This window comes from Muscardinus avellanarius, assembly GCF_963383645.1.
Source record: "Muscardinus avellanarius genome assembly, chromosome: 1".
Classification (NCBI taxonomy): Eukaryota; Metazoa; Chordata; class Mammalia; order Rodentia; family Gliridae; genus Muscardinus; species Muscardinus avellanarius.
Window position 1 is genome coordinate 99,314,106 of NC_137786.1, and position 15,027 is coordinate 99,329,132.

The 15,027-nt window shown below is 40.9% G+C and overlaps 2 protein-coding genes across 13 annotated transcripts in view; one reads left to right on the forward strand and one right to left on the reverse strand.

Annotated features, from left to right (window-relative positions):
• The window catches only part of PKD2L2 (polycystin 2 like 2, transient receptor potential cation channel), a gene marked incomplete at both ends in the record, with an annotated part of 58,347 nt that extends 51,317 nt beyond the window's left edge, over positions 1–7,030 (forward strand). The window contains 2 exons of the mRNA XM_080710337.1: positions 5,589–5,701; positions 6,934–7,030. Coding sequence (XP_080566463.1) covers positions 5,589–5,701; positions 6,934–7,030 — 210 coding nt within the window. The remainder of the gene's footprint in view (positions 1–5,588; positions 5,702–6,933) is intronic.
• A 4,854-nt stretch (positions 7,031–11,884) lies between these two features.
• FAM13B (family with sequence similarity 13 member B) overlaps positions 11,885–15,027 on the reverse strand; it is a gene marked incomplete at both ends in the record, with an annotated part of 70,359 nt that continues 67,216 nt past the window's right edge. For all 12 annotated transcript variants that reach the window (XM_080689481.1, XM_080689475.1, XM_080689473.1 and 9 more), the window contains one exon: positions 11,885–12,008. In XM_080689481.1, coding sequence (XP_080545607.1) covers positions 11,885–12,008 — 124 coding nt within the window. The remainder of the gene's footprint in view (positions 12,009–15,027) is intronic.

Genomic DNA, 15,027 nt, shown 5'->3' on the forward strand with positions numbered 1-15,027 from the left:
ACATAAAATAATGGTATGTGATAACAGATACCATCTCTCAGATATGAATAAATGCGAAACATGGTAATAATATAGTTGGATAGTAGAGAAGAGAAAGATGAGGAGGAAGAAATTACAGATCAGTTTGCTTGCTGATCACAGCAGGAAACCTAAGCAAGAAGAGGAGTTAGAATGCATAAAAAACTAGTGATCCTGCCCAGTGTGGTGGTGCACACTTGTAATCTCAGCATTCAGGAGGCTGAGACAGGAGGATCCGGGTTCTGGTTCCTGGAGAGCCTCAGCTACTTAGTGAGGCCCTTTGTAACTCAGTGAAACCCTGTTTCAAAAATAAAGAATAAAAACTAGGGCTGGGGGAGTCGCTCAGAGGTAGAATGCCCCTGGGTTCAACCTCCAGTACCACAAAAAATTAAAAAAATTAAAATAAAAAATAAAAATGTCGCTCATTAAAAACGGTCATCTTGGCTGGTCGTGGTGGCGCACGCTTGTAATCTCAGCATTCGGGAGGCTGAGACTGGAGGATCGTGGTTTGCAGACAGCCTCAGCTACTTAGTGAGGCCCTCTGTAACTTAGTGAACCCCTGTTTTAAAATAAAGAATAAAAAAATTGGGCTGGGGATGTAGTTTAGAGGTCGAATATCCCTGGGTTCCATCCCCAGTACCACACACACACACACACGAATGATAAAGATAGCAAATAAAGATTTTTTTGGTGTGTGGTAGTAGGGATTATACCCAAAGGCATTCCATCCCTGAGTTACACCTCAGTCCCCTTCATTTGTTTCAAAAGTTTTGCAAGGTTGCTTAGAGTCCTGCTAAGTTGCCGAGGCTGTAATCAAACTTAGTATACTCCTGTCTCAGCCTTCCTAAATACTAGGATTACAGGAGTGTGCCACTATATATGCAGAAATAGATACACATAAAAACAGAATAAGATCATAAATATATAAAGTCTGGTTCTTTGTAAAGATCAGTGAAAAATCACTAGTCAAATATTGGAATAAAAGGAAAAATCTTACATGAAATTACAATAAGGGAAAAAACTGATAAACTATTTAAGATATCACTAGGTTTTATTTATTTTATTTTGGTGGTACTGGGGGGGGGGACCCAGTGGCTTTTCTACCTCCGGGCTACACCCCCAGCCCTATTTTATACTTTATTTGGAAACAGGGTCTAAGTTGCTGAGAGCCTCACTCAGTAGCTGACGCTGGCTTCGAACCTGTGCGATCCTCTTGTCTCAGCCTCCCAAGCGTTAGGATTACAAGCATGTGCCAACATGCCCGGCCACTAAGGTTTTTAATATAACTGCAAATAAAACTTGGAAAAACTAAACAGATAATCTTCTTGTAACAAAATTTATCAAACTGGAGGCCTAAAGATAAAAAAAAAAAAACCCTAAACAAATCCATTCAGTGGAATAAAGTAATCAAAAAGCTATCCCCAAAATCAATCAGATGGCTTCACAAGGGAATTTTAATACTATCTATCTATCTATATATTTTTGGTGGTACTGGGGGTGGAACCCAGAAGCTTTCTACTTCTGGGCTATACTCCCAGACCCATTTTATATTTTATTTGGAAACAGGGTCTCACTAAGTTGCTGAGAGCCTCACTAAGTAGCTGAGGCTGGCTTCGAAACTGCGCGATCCTCCTGTCTCAGCCTCCCAAGCGTGGGGATTACAAACGTGCGCCACCACACCCGGCTTAATACAATATTTTAATGAACAAATAATTTTAGGCTATTTAACCATTCAGAGCAAAAGGGGAAGCTTCCACTTTTTTTTTGTAAAATAATAGTTACCACAGTACTTGAGAGACAGGAAGATCACAGGGTCAAGGTCAGCCTCAGCAACCTAGCAAGATTCTCAGCAACTTAGGCAGACTGTGTTCCATAAAAAAAAAAAAAGAAAAGAAATAAAAATGGCTGGGGAATATACTTCAGAGGTAGAACACCCCTGGGTTCAAGCCCCAATATCAAAAAAATAAAAGAACTACCTCATGTTCAAAACAACAAAAAGCAAAAAGCAAATCTCACAATTTTAGCAAAAACCCTAAATAATAGCAAATAGAATCTAACAGCACACAATAAAATATATCATTAATTCAGATAAGGCTTATTCTAGGAATTGAAAGGATGGTTCAGAATTGGGTCATCAAGCTGGATGTGGTGGCACAGGCCTGTAATCCCAGTACTTGGGAGGCTGAGACAGGAGGTTCAAGGACAGCTCAGCAAGTAGTGAGACTCACCAACCTGGTGAGGCCCTATTTCCAAATAAGAAATAATATCAGGTTCCAGGTGTAGCTCGAAGGTAGAATGCCTCTGGGTACAACCCCCCCCCACACACACACCCTAAAACAAAATTTAAAGGGCTGGGGTTGTAGTTCAGAGGTAGATGTCCCTGGGTTCAATCCCCAGCACCAACATAAATACATTTACTAAAGGGAACTGGTTATAGCCGCACTAGATGACTCTGAGGCAACTTGCAAATAACTGTAGGAGGAGGTTACCACTCCTAGGGCTAAACTTGTAAAAGGTGCTGGGGAACCTAGTTTGTGAGGAGAAGGGGCCTATGAAGCGGTTGTTCATTCCCCATCCCTTCCCCTACCCGGCCAGGGCCCCGAGGGAAGTGATGAGGCTGGTTCTGGGTGTGCCAATAGATACTGGCTGACTCTGCAGCCTGTAGTCGGCATTGCTGCAGGACATGAGCACCATTAGAAACGGGGGGGGGGGGGGGGGGGGGCGCACCAAACAAAACCTCTTCTCCCTTCCATTCCCCAAATACTGGCAGAGTCTTCACAGACATCCAGCTAGCCAAGGGCTTGGGGAATGAGATTTTAAAAGCCTGAGATCCAACCTCACAGAGCAAGAGGGTAAATTCAGAGTTCAGAAACATTAAGCTTAATCTACTCTTTTGGCAATTTAGTATATCCATTTTGACTTTCATAAAATAACTATTTTAGGCTACGGTCTACTAAAATAGAATTATCCTTCACACAAGTGAAAGTACTTTTGCCCCAATAGTACAAATTTTCTGGTATGGAGCATTTGTTTTGAACAAAGTGTGGAGCACAAGGACTGACCAACCAATGCAGTACACAGTATTGAGGGAATTTGTTTTTGGTGGTACTGGGGATGGAACCCCCATACCGTCTACCTCTGGGGTACACCCAAGACCCATTACTGAGGCTGGCCACAAACATATGATCCTCCTGTCCTCCTGTCTCAGCCTTCCAAGTGCTGGAATTATAAATGTGAGCCACCACAGAGGGCTTTTTTTTTTTTTTGGCTGCTACTGATTAAACCCAGAGGCATTCTACCTATGAGCTACACTCTAGCCCTTTTATTTTTTTGAAACAGGGTCTCACTAAGTTGCTAAATTGCTGAGGCTGGCCTCAGAACTAGTCTTTTTTTTTTTTTTCTTTTTTTTGCAGGTCTGGGGATGGAACCCAGGGGCATTTGACCTCCGAGCTACACCCCTTGCCCTGTTTTTTTTTTTTTTTTTTTTTTTTTTAAACAGGGTGAGTCTCACTGAGTTGTGGAGGGCCTAAGTAGCTGAGGCTGTCCACAAACCACGATCCTCCGGTCTCAGCCTCCCAAATGCTGGGATTACAAGTGTGTGCCATCATGCCAGGCTAGAACTAAAATCTTACTCCAGCTCCCCAAATATTGGGATTGCAGGTGTGTACCACCACACCTGGCTTTAGAGGAGAGTTAGGTAAGAGTGCATCATTCTAGCTGAGAAGCTGCTGGGATGACAACAATACCCACAAATGTTCGTATGTTTGGTTGGTACTAGAGATTGAACCTGTCAGAGGTCAGCAAGGTAATTTCTGTTGGCTTCTGTGACAAAAATAATTTCAACATGTGCCCGTCAGAGACAAAGACAGAGGTTTAATTCAAGAAAAGCAAAGATACCCATTCAGGGGAAATGCAAACCATCTCAAGAGCCTAGAACAGCTGCAGAGAGGCAGGCCCTGGGACCACATGGGACTGTGGCCTCCTTTGAAGCTTGAGTCACAAAAGGCGGGCATTCCTTTTAGGTAAGAACCCCAAGGAGCTGAGGGCTGGTGAAAATGTGACTTTTCTGGGAGCTTTTCCTCCATGCAAATGGACCTATGACAAAAGGTGAAGCTTTCTCTGGGATTTAATTGCCTCTGGAATTTCCAATGTGGAGGCAGCCCATTAGGATTTAAAAGTATCCAGCTCTGAGCCAGATGTGGTGGCACAGGCTTGTAATCTCAGTATTTGGGAGGCTGAGACCGGAGGACCCAGGTTCGTGGACAGCTTCAGCTACTTAGTGCAGCCCTTTGCAACTCAGTGTGACCGGGTTTCAAACTAAAGAATAAAAAAAATAGGACTGAGGGTGTAGTGTGGAGGTAGAATGCCCCTGGGTTCCATTCCCAGTACACCCCCCCCCAAAAAAAAAAATTAACCAAGCTCTTAAAATGAAACTAAAGACTATTAAGTTTTTAGATTTTAAAATTATATTTTCAGCAGAGTGTGGTGGTGCATGTTTGTAAGCACACTACTTGGGAGGCTGAGACAGGAGGATCACAGGTTTGCAGCCAGCTTCAGCTACTTAGTAAGGTCCTTTACAACTTAGTGAGACCCTGTTTCAAAATAAAGAATAAGCCAGGTGTGGTGGCACACGCTTGTAATCCAGCATTTGGGAGGTGAGACAGGAGGATCGTGGTTCCTGGACAACCGTAGCTACTTAGTGAGGCCTTCTGCAACTTAGTGAGTTGACCTATCTTGTTTCAAAATAAAGAATAAAAAATAGGGCTGGGGGTGCAATGCCCCTAGGTTCTATCCCTAGTACCGCAAAAAAAAAAAAAAAAAAAAAAAGACTAAAAATAAATAATAAAACTATATTTTCCTTTCCTTCCCAATTTGTCTCCTTTCCACCTCAAATTTTATTTCTTCTACTTTACCTCAAACCCATAGGCATTCTACCTCAGAGCTAAACCCCCAGCCCTATTTTATTGTTTATTTTGATATAGGGACTCACTACATTGTGCAGGGCCTTGTAAAATTGCTGAGGCTGGCCACCAACCTGTGATCCTCCCTCCTGTCTCAGCCTCGCAAGTACTGGGTTATAGGCATGTACCACCATACATGGCTCATGAATGAATTTTGAAATACATTTGCTACATTAAGGAACAGACGTGCACAGAGGACGAAGATGTAGCTCAGTGGCAGACCTGGATGTGTGAGGCCCCAGTTTTGATCTCCAGCACTGCAAATAAACAAAAACCAAAAAGCCACAAAACAAAAAACGAAGGCACAGAAGGAACTTATCAGCTTTGACCAAATTAAGGAGAAAATCAGGAAGCAACTCGAATGGAGATGCAAAAGGGAAGAGGCAGCAAAGTGAGGATAATTTGTAAACAAAAACAAAACTTCTTCCCTAACTATGCCAAGCAGCTCTTTTACCAAGTCCTCTGAAATGACTTCGCTGATAGAGACATAAACACCAGGCAGGGCAAAGAGCCAATGGGCTCAAAATGTAAACTTTCTGATGCTTATGTACCAAAGATTTTAATAAAATACTAAAGGTAGTAACCTATCTTTGTCCTTAAAATTGGCAGGAGATTCAAAGGGCAGAGAAGATGAAAGAATGGAAAGAACGGCTTGAGAAAAAGTATTGCTGTACAGAAACCCAAGATGACTACCAGCCTATCACTCAACAAGAATTTCGAGAGTAAGCATTTGTTCTGACCAGAGTACTATGAAACATGGTGATTGAGGACAGGAGTTACACTAATTTCTTGAATACAGGAATTCTGTTGAAATGCCATTTTATATTTTTCTACCCAGTTTTATTTTTATTTTCATTACTTTTTTGTGTGGTGCTGGGGGTGGAACCCAGAGGCTTTCTACCTCCAGGTTATACTCCCAGACCTTTTTTATATTTTATTTGGAAACAGGGTCTCACTAAGTTGCTGAGAGCCTCACTCAGTAGCTGAGGCTGGCTTCGAACCTGTGTGATCCTCCTGTCTCAGCCTCCCAAACGCGGGGATTACAAATGTGCGCCACCACGCCCGGCTACTACTCAGTTTTAAAATTAAACAACGCACATGACACCATTTGCCTAAAAAGAGACCCAACTGTTTTTTATCCCTATGTGTCTAAATAATAGAAACTGCATTTATTTGTTTCAGTGGTACTGGGGGCTGAACTCAGAGAACTTCTACTTCTGAGCTACATTCCCAGCCCTATTTATTTTATTGTGTGGTACTAGGGATTGAATTCAGGGGCATTCTACCTTGGAGCTATACCCCCGTATGTATGTATGCATGTATGTATGTATGTATGCATGTATGTATGTATGTATGTATGTATGATTTTTTGTGGTACTGGGGTTCCTGGAAGCCCTTCTGCCTTCAGGCTACACTCCCAGGCCTATTTTGTACTTTTTTTTTTTTAGGAAACAGGGTCTCTTAAGCGTGTAGCTGGCTTCAAACCTGTGCAATCCTGTCTCGGCTTCCCAAGCGCGGGGGTTACCCAAGCGCGGGGATTACAAGCGTGCGCCACCACACCTGGCCAGCCCTGCTTTTAAATGTTCATTTTTTTGAAACAGGGTCTCACTAGGCTGATGAGCCTTACCACTTGCTGAGGCTGTCTTTGAACCTGTGACCCGGTCTCAGTCTCCTAAGTATGGCTATTTTTTTTTATTTTGTAAAAGAGTTTTGCTAGGTTTCCAAGGATGGCCTCAAACCTCTAATCCTCCTGTCTCAGAATCCCAAGTACTGGGATTACAGGCATGTACTGCTGCACCCGCCCATTAATCTCAGATAAGCACAGCAGATGAGGCATATTTCAGCTTACCGCACTGTCTTCCCTCTCAGTGCATTCCACAACAAGCACTAATAACTTGTTGTATTTAAACAAAAAAGGTCTATTACTCATTCTCTACTATCTCTTATCTTCTAGACTCTTTTTATATGCTGTGGAGCTGGAGAAGGAATTATGCTACGTCAATTTAAAATTAAACCAAGTGATGAGAAAGCTTTCGGCTCTACAACACTGAGACTAATGGAGGTGAGAAGCTGATGCAGTCACAAAGCATTTCTGACAAAGGCTTAGCCATGTTCTGAATCGTTTCCTAAACTTGTCCCTGTTGCAGATACTCCAAAAGCACTACCTACCTACCATCAAACTATCCTTAAGGTCACTTATAATTATTAAATGATTTCCAGGAATTAAGTGCTGCATAGGACCCATTATACAATCCACACTGTTACAACATGCCTCCTTTGTACACACACTGGAACAAAACAGCATTTCTAGTCTACGGGGCAGATTTCCATTTAATAGCTCAGTAGGTAGGCGGGGCCAGGCACGTGGCACATGCTCTCAATCCCAGGACTTGGGAAGCTGAGATAGGAGGATGGCAGGGGGCAGGGTTATAGCCAGCCTCAGCTACTTAATGAGACTCTTTTCAACTTAGTGAGACACTGTTTCAAAAAATAAAAAATAGGACTAGGGGTGTAGCTCAGAGGAAGAATGCTCTTGGGTTCAATTCCCAGTACTGCCCCCCAAAAAAAGTGAGTGTAGAAAGAGTATTTTCTCACAGAGTATAAATACTGTTGGTGGCTGGGAGTGGTGGCGCAGGCTCGAAATCCCAGCATTCAGGAGGCTAAGACTACAGGATCGCGGTTTGCAGACAGCCTCAGCTACTTAGGCCCTCTGCAACCTAGTGAGACCCTGTTTCAAAATAAATAAAAATAGGGCAGGGGGTAGGGGTATAGCTTAGAGGTCAAATGCCCCTAGGTTCCATCCCCAGACACGCAAAAAAAAAAAAAAAAAAAAAAAAAAAAAACCCCGTTGGTGCTTTCACGACCATCATACACTGCGCTTTGCATCATTTCTTCTGGCCATAGATAAATTAATAATGGTTTAATATTCTGGAAAGCCATTATATTAAAAAGTATAAAAGAGCAAACTGACAGCCAAATAGAGAAACTTCATTAGTAGTGCCAGGCATGGTGCACTTTTAATTCCAGTACTTGGGAGGCTGAGACAGGAGGATCGCAGTTGCCAGCCAGGCTCAGCTACTTAGTGAGGCCCTCCGCAACTAAGTGAGACCCTGTTTCAAAATAAAGAATAATAAATAGAGGAATGTAGCTCAGAGGTAGAATGCTCCTGGGTTCAATCCCCAGTAAAACACACACACACACACACACACACACACACACACACACACACACACACACAAAATAGCTTGGAGGTAGAAAGGCCCTGGGTTCAATCAGAATCCAGTACTGTTAAAAAAAAAAAAAGAAAAAAAATAATTAGTATCTTCAAAATTTCATCTAGATAGTTTTTAAAGTATCACAATCAAATATAAAGAACAAGGCAGGTGTTTATCAGGGTCATAAGTTATGTGTGGAAAGAGTAAATGAGGGTGCTGCAAGACCATTATTTGTCTGGTTGGAAAATTCTGTATGTCTGGTATTTTGGAAAATGGAGGGAAACTTCAAAATGTTCTAGGCTAGAGCCGGGCATAGTGGTGCACGCTTGTAATCCCCGCACTTGGGAGGCTGAGACAGGAGGACCGCACAGGTTTGAAGCCAGCCTCAGCTACTTAGTGAGGCTCCCAGTAACTTAGTGAGACCCTGTTTTCAAAAATAGGTCTGGGAGTATAGTCCGGAGGTAGAAAGCCTCTGGGTTCCACCCCCAGTACCACCAAAAAAAAAAAAAAAAAAAAAAGTTCTAGGCTACGTAAGCCCCCTAGAATAGCATGTTTCTCCAAGCCCCTAGCACTCAACTTATACATTAGTGCTCAGTAGTCACTGGATTTTAAAACTTCAATTGAATAAAGACTATTTTTTGAGGTAGGGTCTAGCTATGTTGCCCAGGCTGGCCTCAAACCCTGGGCTCAAGGAATCCACCTATCTCAGCCTCAAAAGTAGCTGGGACTAGAGGCTCACACTACTATGTTCAGCAAATAAAGGAATTTTAAAATCAGTACCAAAGTCAGGTGTGGTGGTGCACACCTGTAATCCCAGTACTTGAGAGGCTGAGACAGAAGAATTGTAGGTTAGAGGACAGCCTTAGCAATGTAGCAAGACCCTCAACAACCTAGTGAGACCATATTTCAAAATAAAAAATAAAAAAGACTGGGGGTGTAGCTCAGAGGTAGAATGCCTGTAGGTTCAATCTTCAAAACCAAAACAAACAAAAAAATCAGTACCAGATAGGTGCACTGTGCATACCAATAATCATACTTGGGAGGCTGAGGTAGGAGGATTACAAGTTTGAAGCCATTCTGAGCAGTTCAGTGAGATGCTATCTTAAAATAAATGTGGATGTAGCTGGATGATAAAGCATTTGCCTATTATGAACAAGGACCTAAGACTAATCACTAGAACTGGAGGAGAAAAACGTCAAATTACGGCATACCTTTCTCAGGCAGAAACTATATATCAAGTTTTCTTAGTAGGATAATTCACTGCAATACAAAATGATAACTATTCTGCTGACTACAAGCTCCTCCTTAGATATCCACAAGGGAAGCAACCAATGGCCTTTGCCAGTCTCATCACTCCCAGAACTGTGTCCTGCCAAATTGTTTAATAGCCCTGGCATCTCCTGATGTGATTCCTAAGGTGGCATAATTTTAGCAAGCCAAAAACATTAAGGCAAGAGAACATTTAAGGTCTCAACTTTTTTCTTTTTAACACCAGTTGGAAAAACATACATTTACAATGACTTAGAACATTAAGGTTCTTTTATTACAAAAGTCTATACAATGAAGTGCAAGACACAGCAATGCAATTATACTGGTAGGCATATATCTATATATTTGTATATAGATATAGTTTTTAAATGTGAAATAAAACTATCACAAACTGCCTAATTCTACCATCTACACAATACTATCACACAGCATAAGTGCTGCCATGCCACTTTTACCTATTCCTACTCACAGCCAAACATTAACATTGAATAACCAACGTCATGAAGCAGCTGTTAATTCTATAATGAAAACAGTCAGGCTACTGACTTATAAAAATATGGTACTCAAATAGATTTAGCATTATAAAGAAGGAATATATTATTTAAAACATTTAAATAGTGCATATGGACATTTTGAATGTGGAATATAAAATAAGACATTTATATAAAACAATACACAGTGCACATAAAATTAGATGTTACACTCCTGCCTGGAGACAGAAAGAAATTAATTGAAATGTACACTGCAGGATGGATTCAATTCAAAATGATACATCTTTTGGCATTTTCAATTTTACTTTTCTAGGAATATACTATGAATAATTACATTATATCAAAAGGAAATCACACAAAAAGGGCTGGAGTTAGTGCTTTTTTTTATTCCTCAGCTACACATTCACTACTGCTGGATTTTTCCCTCCCTTCCAAAAAAGGCATTGCACACACACACATGAAATGTGAAGTACTAGAAACACTCTATCAAACTACTTCATGTGCTTACTATGGAATAGTGCCAGAGTATGAGGGTCATGCTTCCCTCACCTGATTAAAGGATGTTGCAAAATTCTATTTTTGTATAAAACAAACTTTTAATATTAGCTAGTTAAGAAAACCATGCATGAGTCACTGCATGCAGAATATGGGCACAAAGTGAGACACTCATCAATTCAAAAAAGCACCAGGAAATAAACAAAATGAATAGATTAAGCCTGACACAAATCTGCTGTTTTACTGTTAACACAAATGAAGTCACCATTCCATAAAAATAATCAGCAGAATGATACCAGAAGGATACCTTGAGAAAGGCCATGCAAAGCCAAAGAAATAAGATATGCTAAGAGTATAAGACAAGGAGCATACCACTACACATCCTGTAAATGGCTGCTTTAAACAGCATGTAATTGAGCAAAAGGTGGTTGCTTTAGAATTGAATTTTTTGTATGGATTAAAAAAAGATGCAGCCCCCTGAAGACACATGTAAAAATGCAGTGGTATAGCCCTTGTTAGGATTTACTCAGGCATGATGATTCTCTTGCCAACTTAGGCCCATTTGATTAAACACACAAATCTGAGCACCATCAGAGTTCCTACATACTGACATGGCTATTTTCTCACATTATCTGGAGATGGGGAAGAACGCAGGATTTGATCCAGACAAGTCACATCATCACCAGCTGATAAACACTAACTTAGGAACAAACAGTAACTTGAGTCCCATAGGCAGCATGTGATATGATTCAGTTCTGTGTGTTCTGTGTGGTGCGTGTTTCCAACAGACTAAGCAAGGTCACTTTTTGGTCTACCCACTGCTATCTTCATCCAAGAGCTGTGTGACCAATGAACTGCAAAATTTTGCTAACATACTATACTACCTGTGAAAAGGTGTCACTTTGGGAATTAAACAGAAAGGTGTTCCACAGTTTGATTTTGGTTTTCTAGGATAACATAGAACACAGTTGCATATGTGCACTTTTATAGGCTTTTCTTTCAAATTTTCAGTCATTCTGTAAGAAAAAGGCAACTGAAGAATTCAGTGTGAAGATTTTCCTCTCAATTTCTTCAGTAATGAAAAAAACATCAGTAATAACAAAAAGCTTTGTATTTCCAAAGTTCTTGAAGTTGAAGAGATAAAATTCTAGTCTTTTGCTAATAGGATGTATCTGTAGTACAAAACAATGAAGGAAGCTGCGTGTTTGCTAAAAGTGAAGAGGACAGTCTGTGGTTAGAAATGGAATATCACTTACACTCCCTAGGAGAGGGCCTACTTACCCTCCCATCATTCGTTTAGTGGTACCACAACCACATACAAAATAAGATTCTCTGAGTGCCTGACAAAATGAACTCAAGTATCAGCCAAGTACACATGATGATAGCTTCAAGGAATACAACTGACTTTATGGTGTGACTTTTCAAGAAGCTTATTTTATATGGATTTTGAAGAATCTTGTTTGCTGATAAGAACTTCAAGAAGCCTAAGCTTGGCTTTGATTTTCTTGTATTCCCTGTATTCCTCAAGCACTGGAACACGATCCTCTTTCTGGGCATTCCTAGGGGAGAAAATAAAATGGTAAGAACTTCAAGAAGCCTAAGCTTGGCTTTGATTTTCTTGTATTCCCTGTATTCCTCAAGTACTGGAACATAATCCTCTTTCTGGGCATTCCTAGGGGAGAAAATAAAATCTAGAGACCACCTGGAAAAATCTCAGAAGCTGTCCTAATATGAGATACAATGGTACTATCTATAAGTCCAAATAAAAAGTTTCTCTGTAAGAAAAAAGGATATCATGCTAATTTTCTCATCTCCTCCAAAACACATTCCTAAAGTACTTCTATTTTTTTAATGAAATTTTCTAATAGATTACATGCTGTACTTTTCTTTTTTGGTGGTATTAGGGGCAGAACTCAGGGGCTTTCTACCTCCAGGCTATACTCCCAGACCTATTTTATACTTTATTTGGAAACAGGGTCTCACTAAGTTGCTGAGAGCCTCACTCAGTAGCTGAGGCTGGCTTCAAACCTGTGCGATCCTCCTGTCTCAACCTCTCAAGTGCTGGGATTATACGCATGCGCCACCACGTCTGACTTGTACTTCTTTTATCAATGATCAGTGTTGGAAAACTAGAGTCAACCAGTATTTTTTTTTTTTTTTTTTGGTGGTACTGGGGTTCCTGGAAACCCTTCTACCTCCGGGTTGCACTCCCAGACCTATTTTATATTTTTTTATTTGGAAACAAGGTCTCTTAAACCAGCGAGGCTGGCTTCGAACCCACGCAATCCTCCTGTCTCTGCCTCCCAAGCACGGGGATTACAAGCGTGCACCCCCATGCCCGGCGACCAGTATTTTAATAAGACATACAGTGCTAGCCGGGCATGGTGACACACGCTTGTAATCCCAGCATTTGGGAGGCTGAGACCTGATGATCACGGTTTGCAGACAGTCTCAGCTACTTAGTGAGACCCTCCGCAACTTAGTGAGAGAGACCTTGTTTCAAAATAAAAAATAAAAAATAGGGCAGAGGGTGTAGCTCAGAGGTAAAGTGCCTCTGGGTTCCATCCCCAGACCCCTCCCCCCCAAAAAAAAGGACATACAGTGCTAAACTCTGCCAGACCTGTTGCCTATTTAAGGCTATAAAGCCACCCATTTATTTCACACATTTAGTTAACTGTGGCTCCAGTGAATTAAGATTTAACATCTTGCCTGTAACAGAGTAGTTTACTAATTTTACATTAATGGCCAAACGCAATTCAGTTTAATCACTAAAGTATCATATCTTCCTAACTACAATTATAAGCAAAAATTTCTTCCAATAATAGAAACAAATAGAAAGCACTCAGAAAATGGATTCCTATACTTTAGGTTTTTCCTTTTTCTTTTTCTGGTGATTGAACCCAGGTTCATTAATGTTAGGCAAGTACTCTACCACTGAGTCATACCCCCAGCTCTTAGATCTTCTTAATCATATATGCCAATCTATACAGGAGATTCTCAAACCAGAGGAAATTTCAAGTATAAACATTTGAAATATGGAGTAAAGCTATTGGTTTGGTGTGACCAACCAGTTACTTGGAAAAAAGTTTCTGAGACTTAGATATTTAGCCCTCATTTCTGGCCATCATCTTCATTAAAATGTATTTTTCTGGCCAGGTATGGTGGCGCGTGCTTATAATCCCCGCGCTTGGGAGGCAGAAACAGGAGGATCGTGCAGGTTTGAAGCCAGCCTTACTGGCTTCAGAGACCTTGTTTCCAAATAAAAAAGTGTAAAATAGGTCTGGGAATGTAGCCCGGAGGTAGAAGGGTTTCCAGGAATGTCAGTACCACCAAAAAATATATATATATATTTTTTCTTATTTTAAATGTCCCAGGAACCAGGCATGGTGGCACATTACTGTAATCTCAGTTACTTGGGAGACTGAGGCAGAAGAACAAAAGTTAAAGGCCATTATGGACAACTTAGTGAGACTTCTCAAAAAAAAAATTTAAGAGCCGGGCGTGGTGAGACAGGAGGACTGCACAGGTTTGAAGCCTCAGCTACTTAGTGAGGCTCTCAGTAACTTAATGAGACCCTGTTTCCAAATAAAATATATTAAAATTAAAAAAAAAAAGAAAGGGCCCCGGAGTAGGTGTGGTGGTATATGCCTGTAATCCCATTACTTGGGATTACAATTCGATATAGGAGAATCTCAAATTTGAATCTAGCCTCAGCTACTTATAGTGAGGCTCTCTGCAACTTAGTGTGACGTTTCAAAATAAAGAATAAAAAATAGGGTGGGTTCAATTTGCAGTACCACCAATAAATAAATAAATAAATAAATAAATAAATAAATAAAATAAAAATGGTGGGGTGGAGCTAGGAATTAAGCTAAGTACAAAAGGGCTTGTTTAGTATGTGCAGGCTCTAGTTTCGATCCTTTGTACCAAAAAACCACCCAAAACCCCCACAGGGTCAACTATACAATATGCTAGTTAGATAAAGGCATACGCCATATAGTTTTACAAGAGCCACATGACTGTAATATTGCTACACACCTTTGAAACAAGAGCCTGGAATGACCCAACATGTAGCCTAAGGATAATAGTATCAGTATAAAAATGGAGACTACAAACTAGTTGAGAATACCAATCCTATTATGGGATCTTTTTTTTTTTTTGGTGGTACTGGGGGTGGAACCCAGAGGCTTTCTACCTCTGGGCTATACTCCCAGACCTTTTTTATATTTTTTATTTGGAAATAGGGTCTCACTAAGTTGCTGAAAGCCTCACTAAGTAGCTGAGGCTGGCTTCGAACCCGTGCGATCCTGTCTCAGCCTCCCAAGTGCAGGGATTACAAGTGTGCGCCACCACGCCCGGCATATGGGATCCTTTTTAAAAAGATAAAACTCTCAATTCACAACTACTGCCCTAAATGGCAAGGACCTAGAATGACAGAATCATTTCAGCATAGGATGTAGTTCAGTGGTAGGCATTTGCCTAGTATGCACAAGGCTCTGAGTCTGATCCCCAGCACTACCAACTTGCACACTCCAGAACCCCAAATTACTGCAGGTCAACTAAGACTTGAGCTAGGAT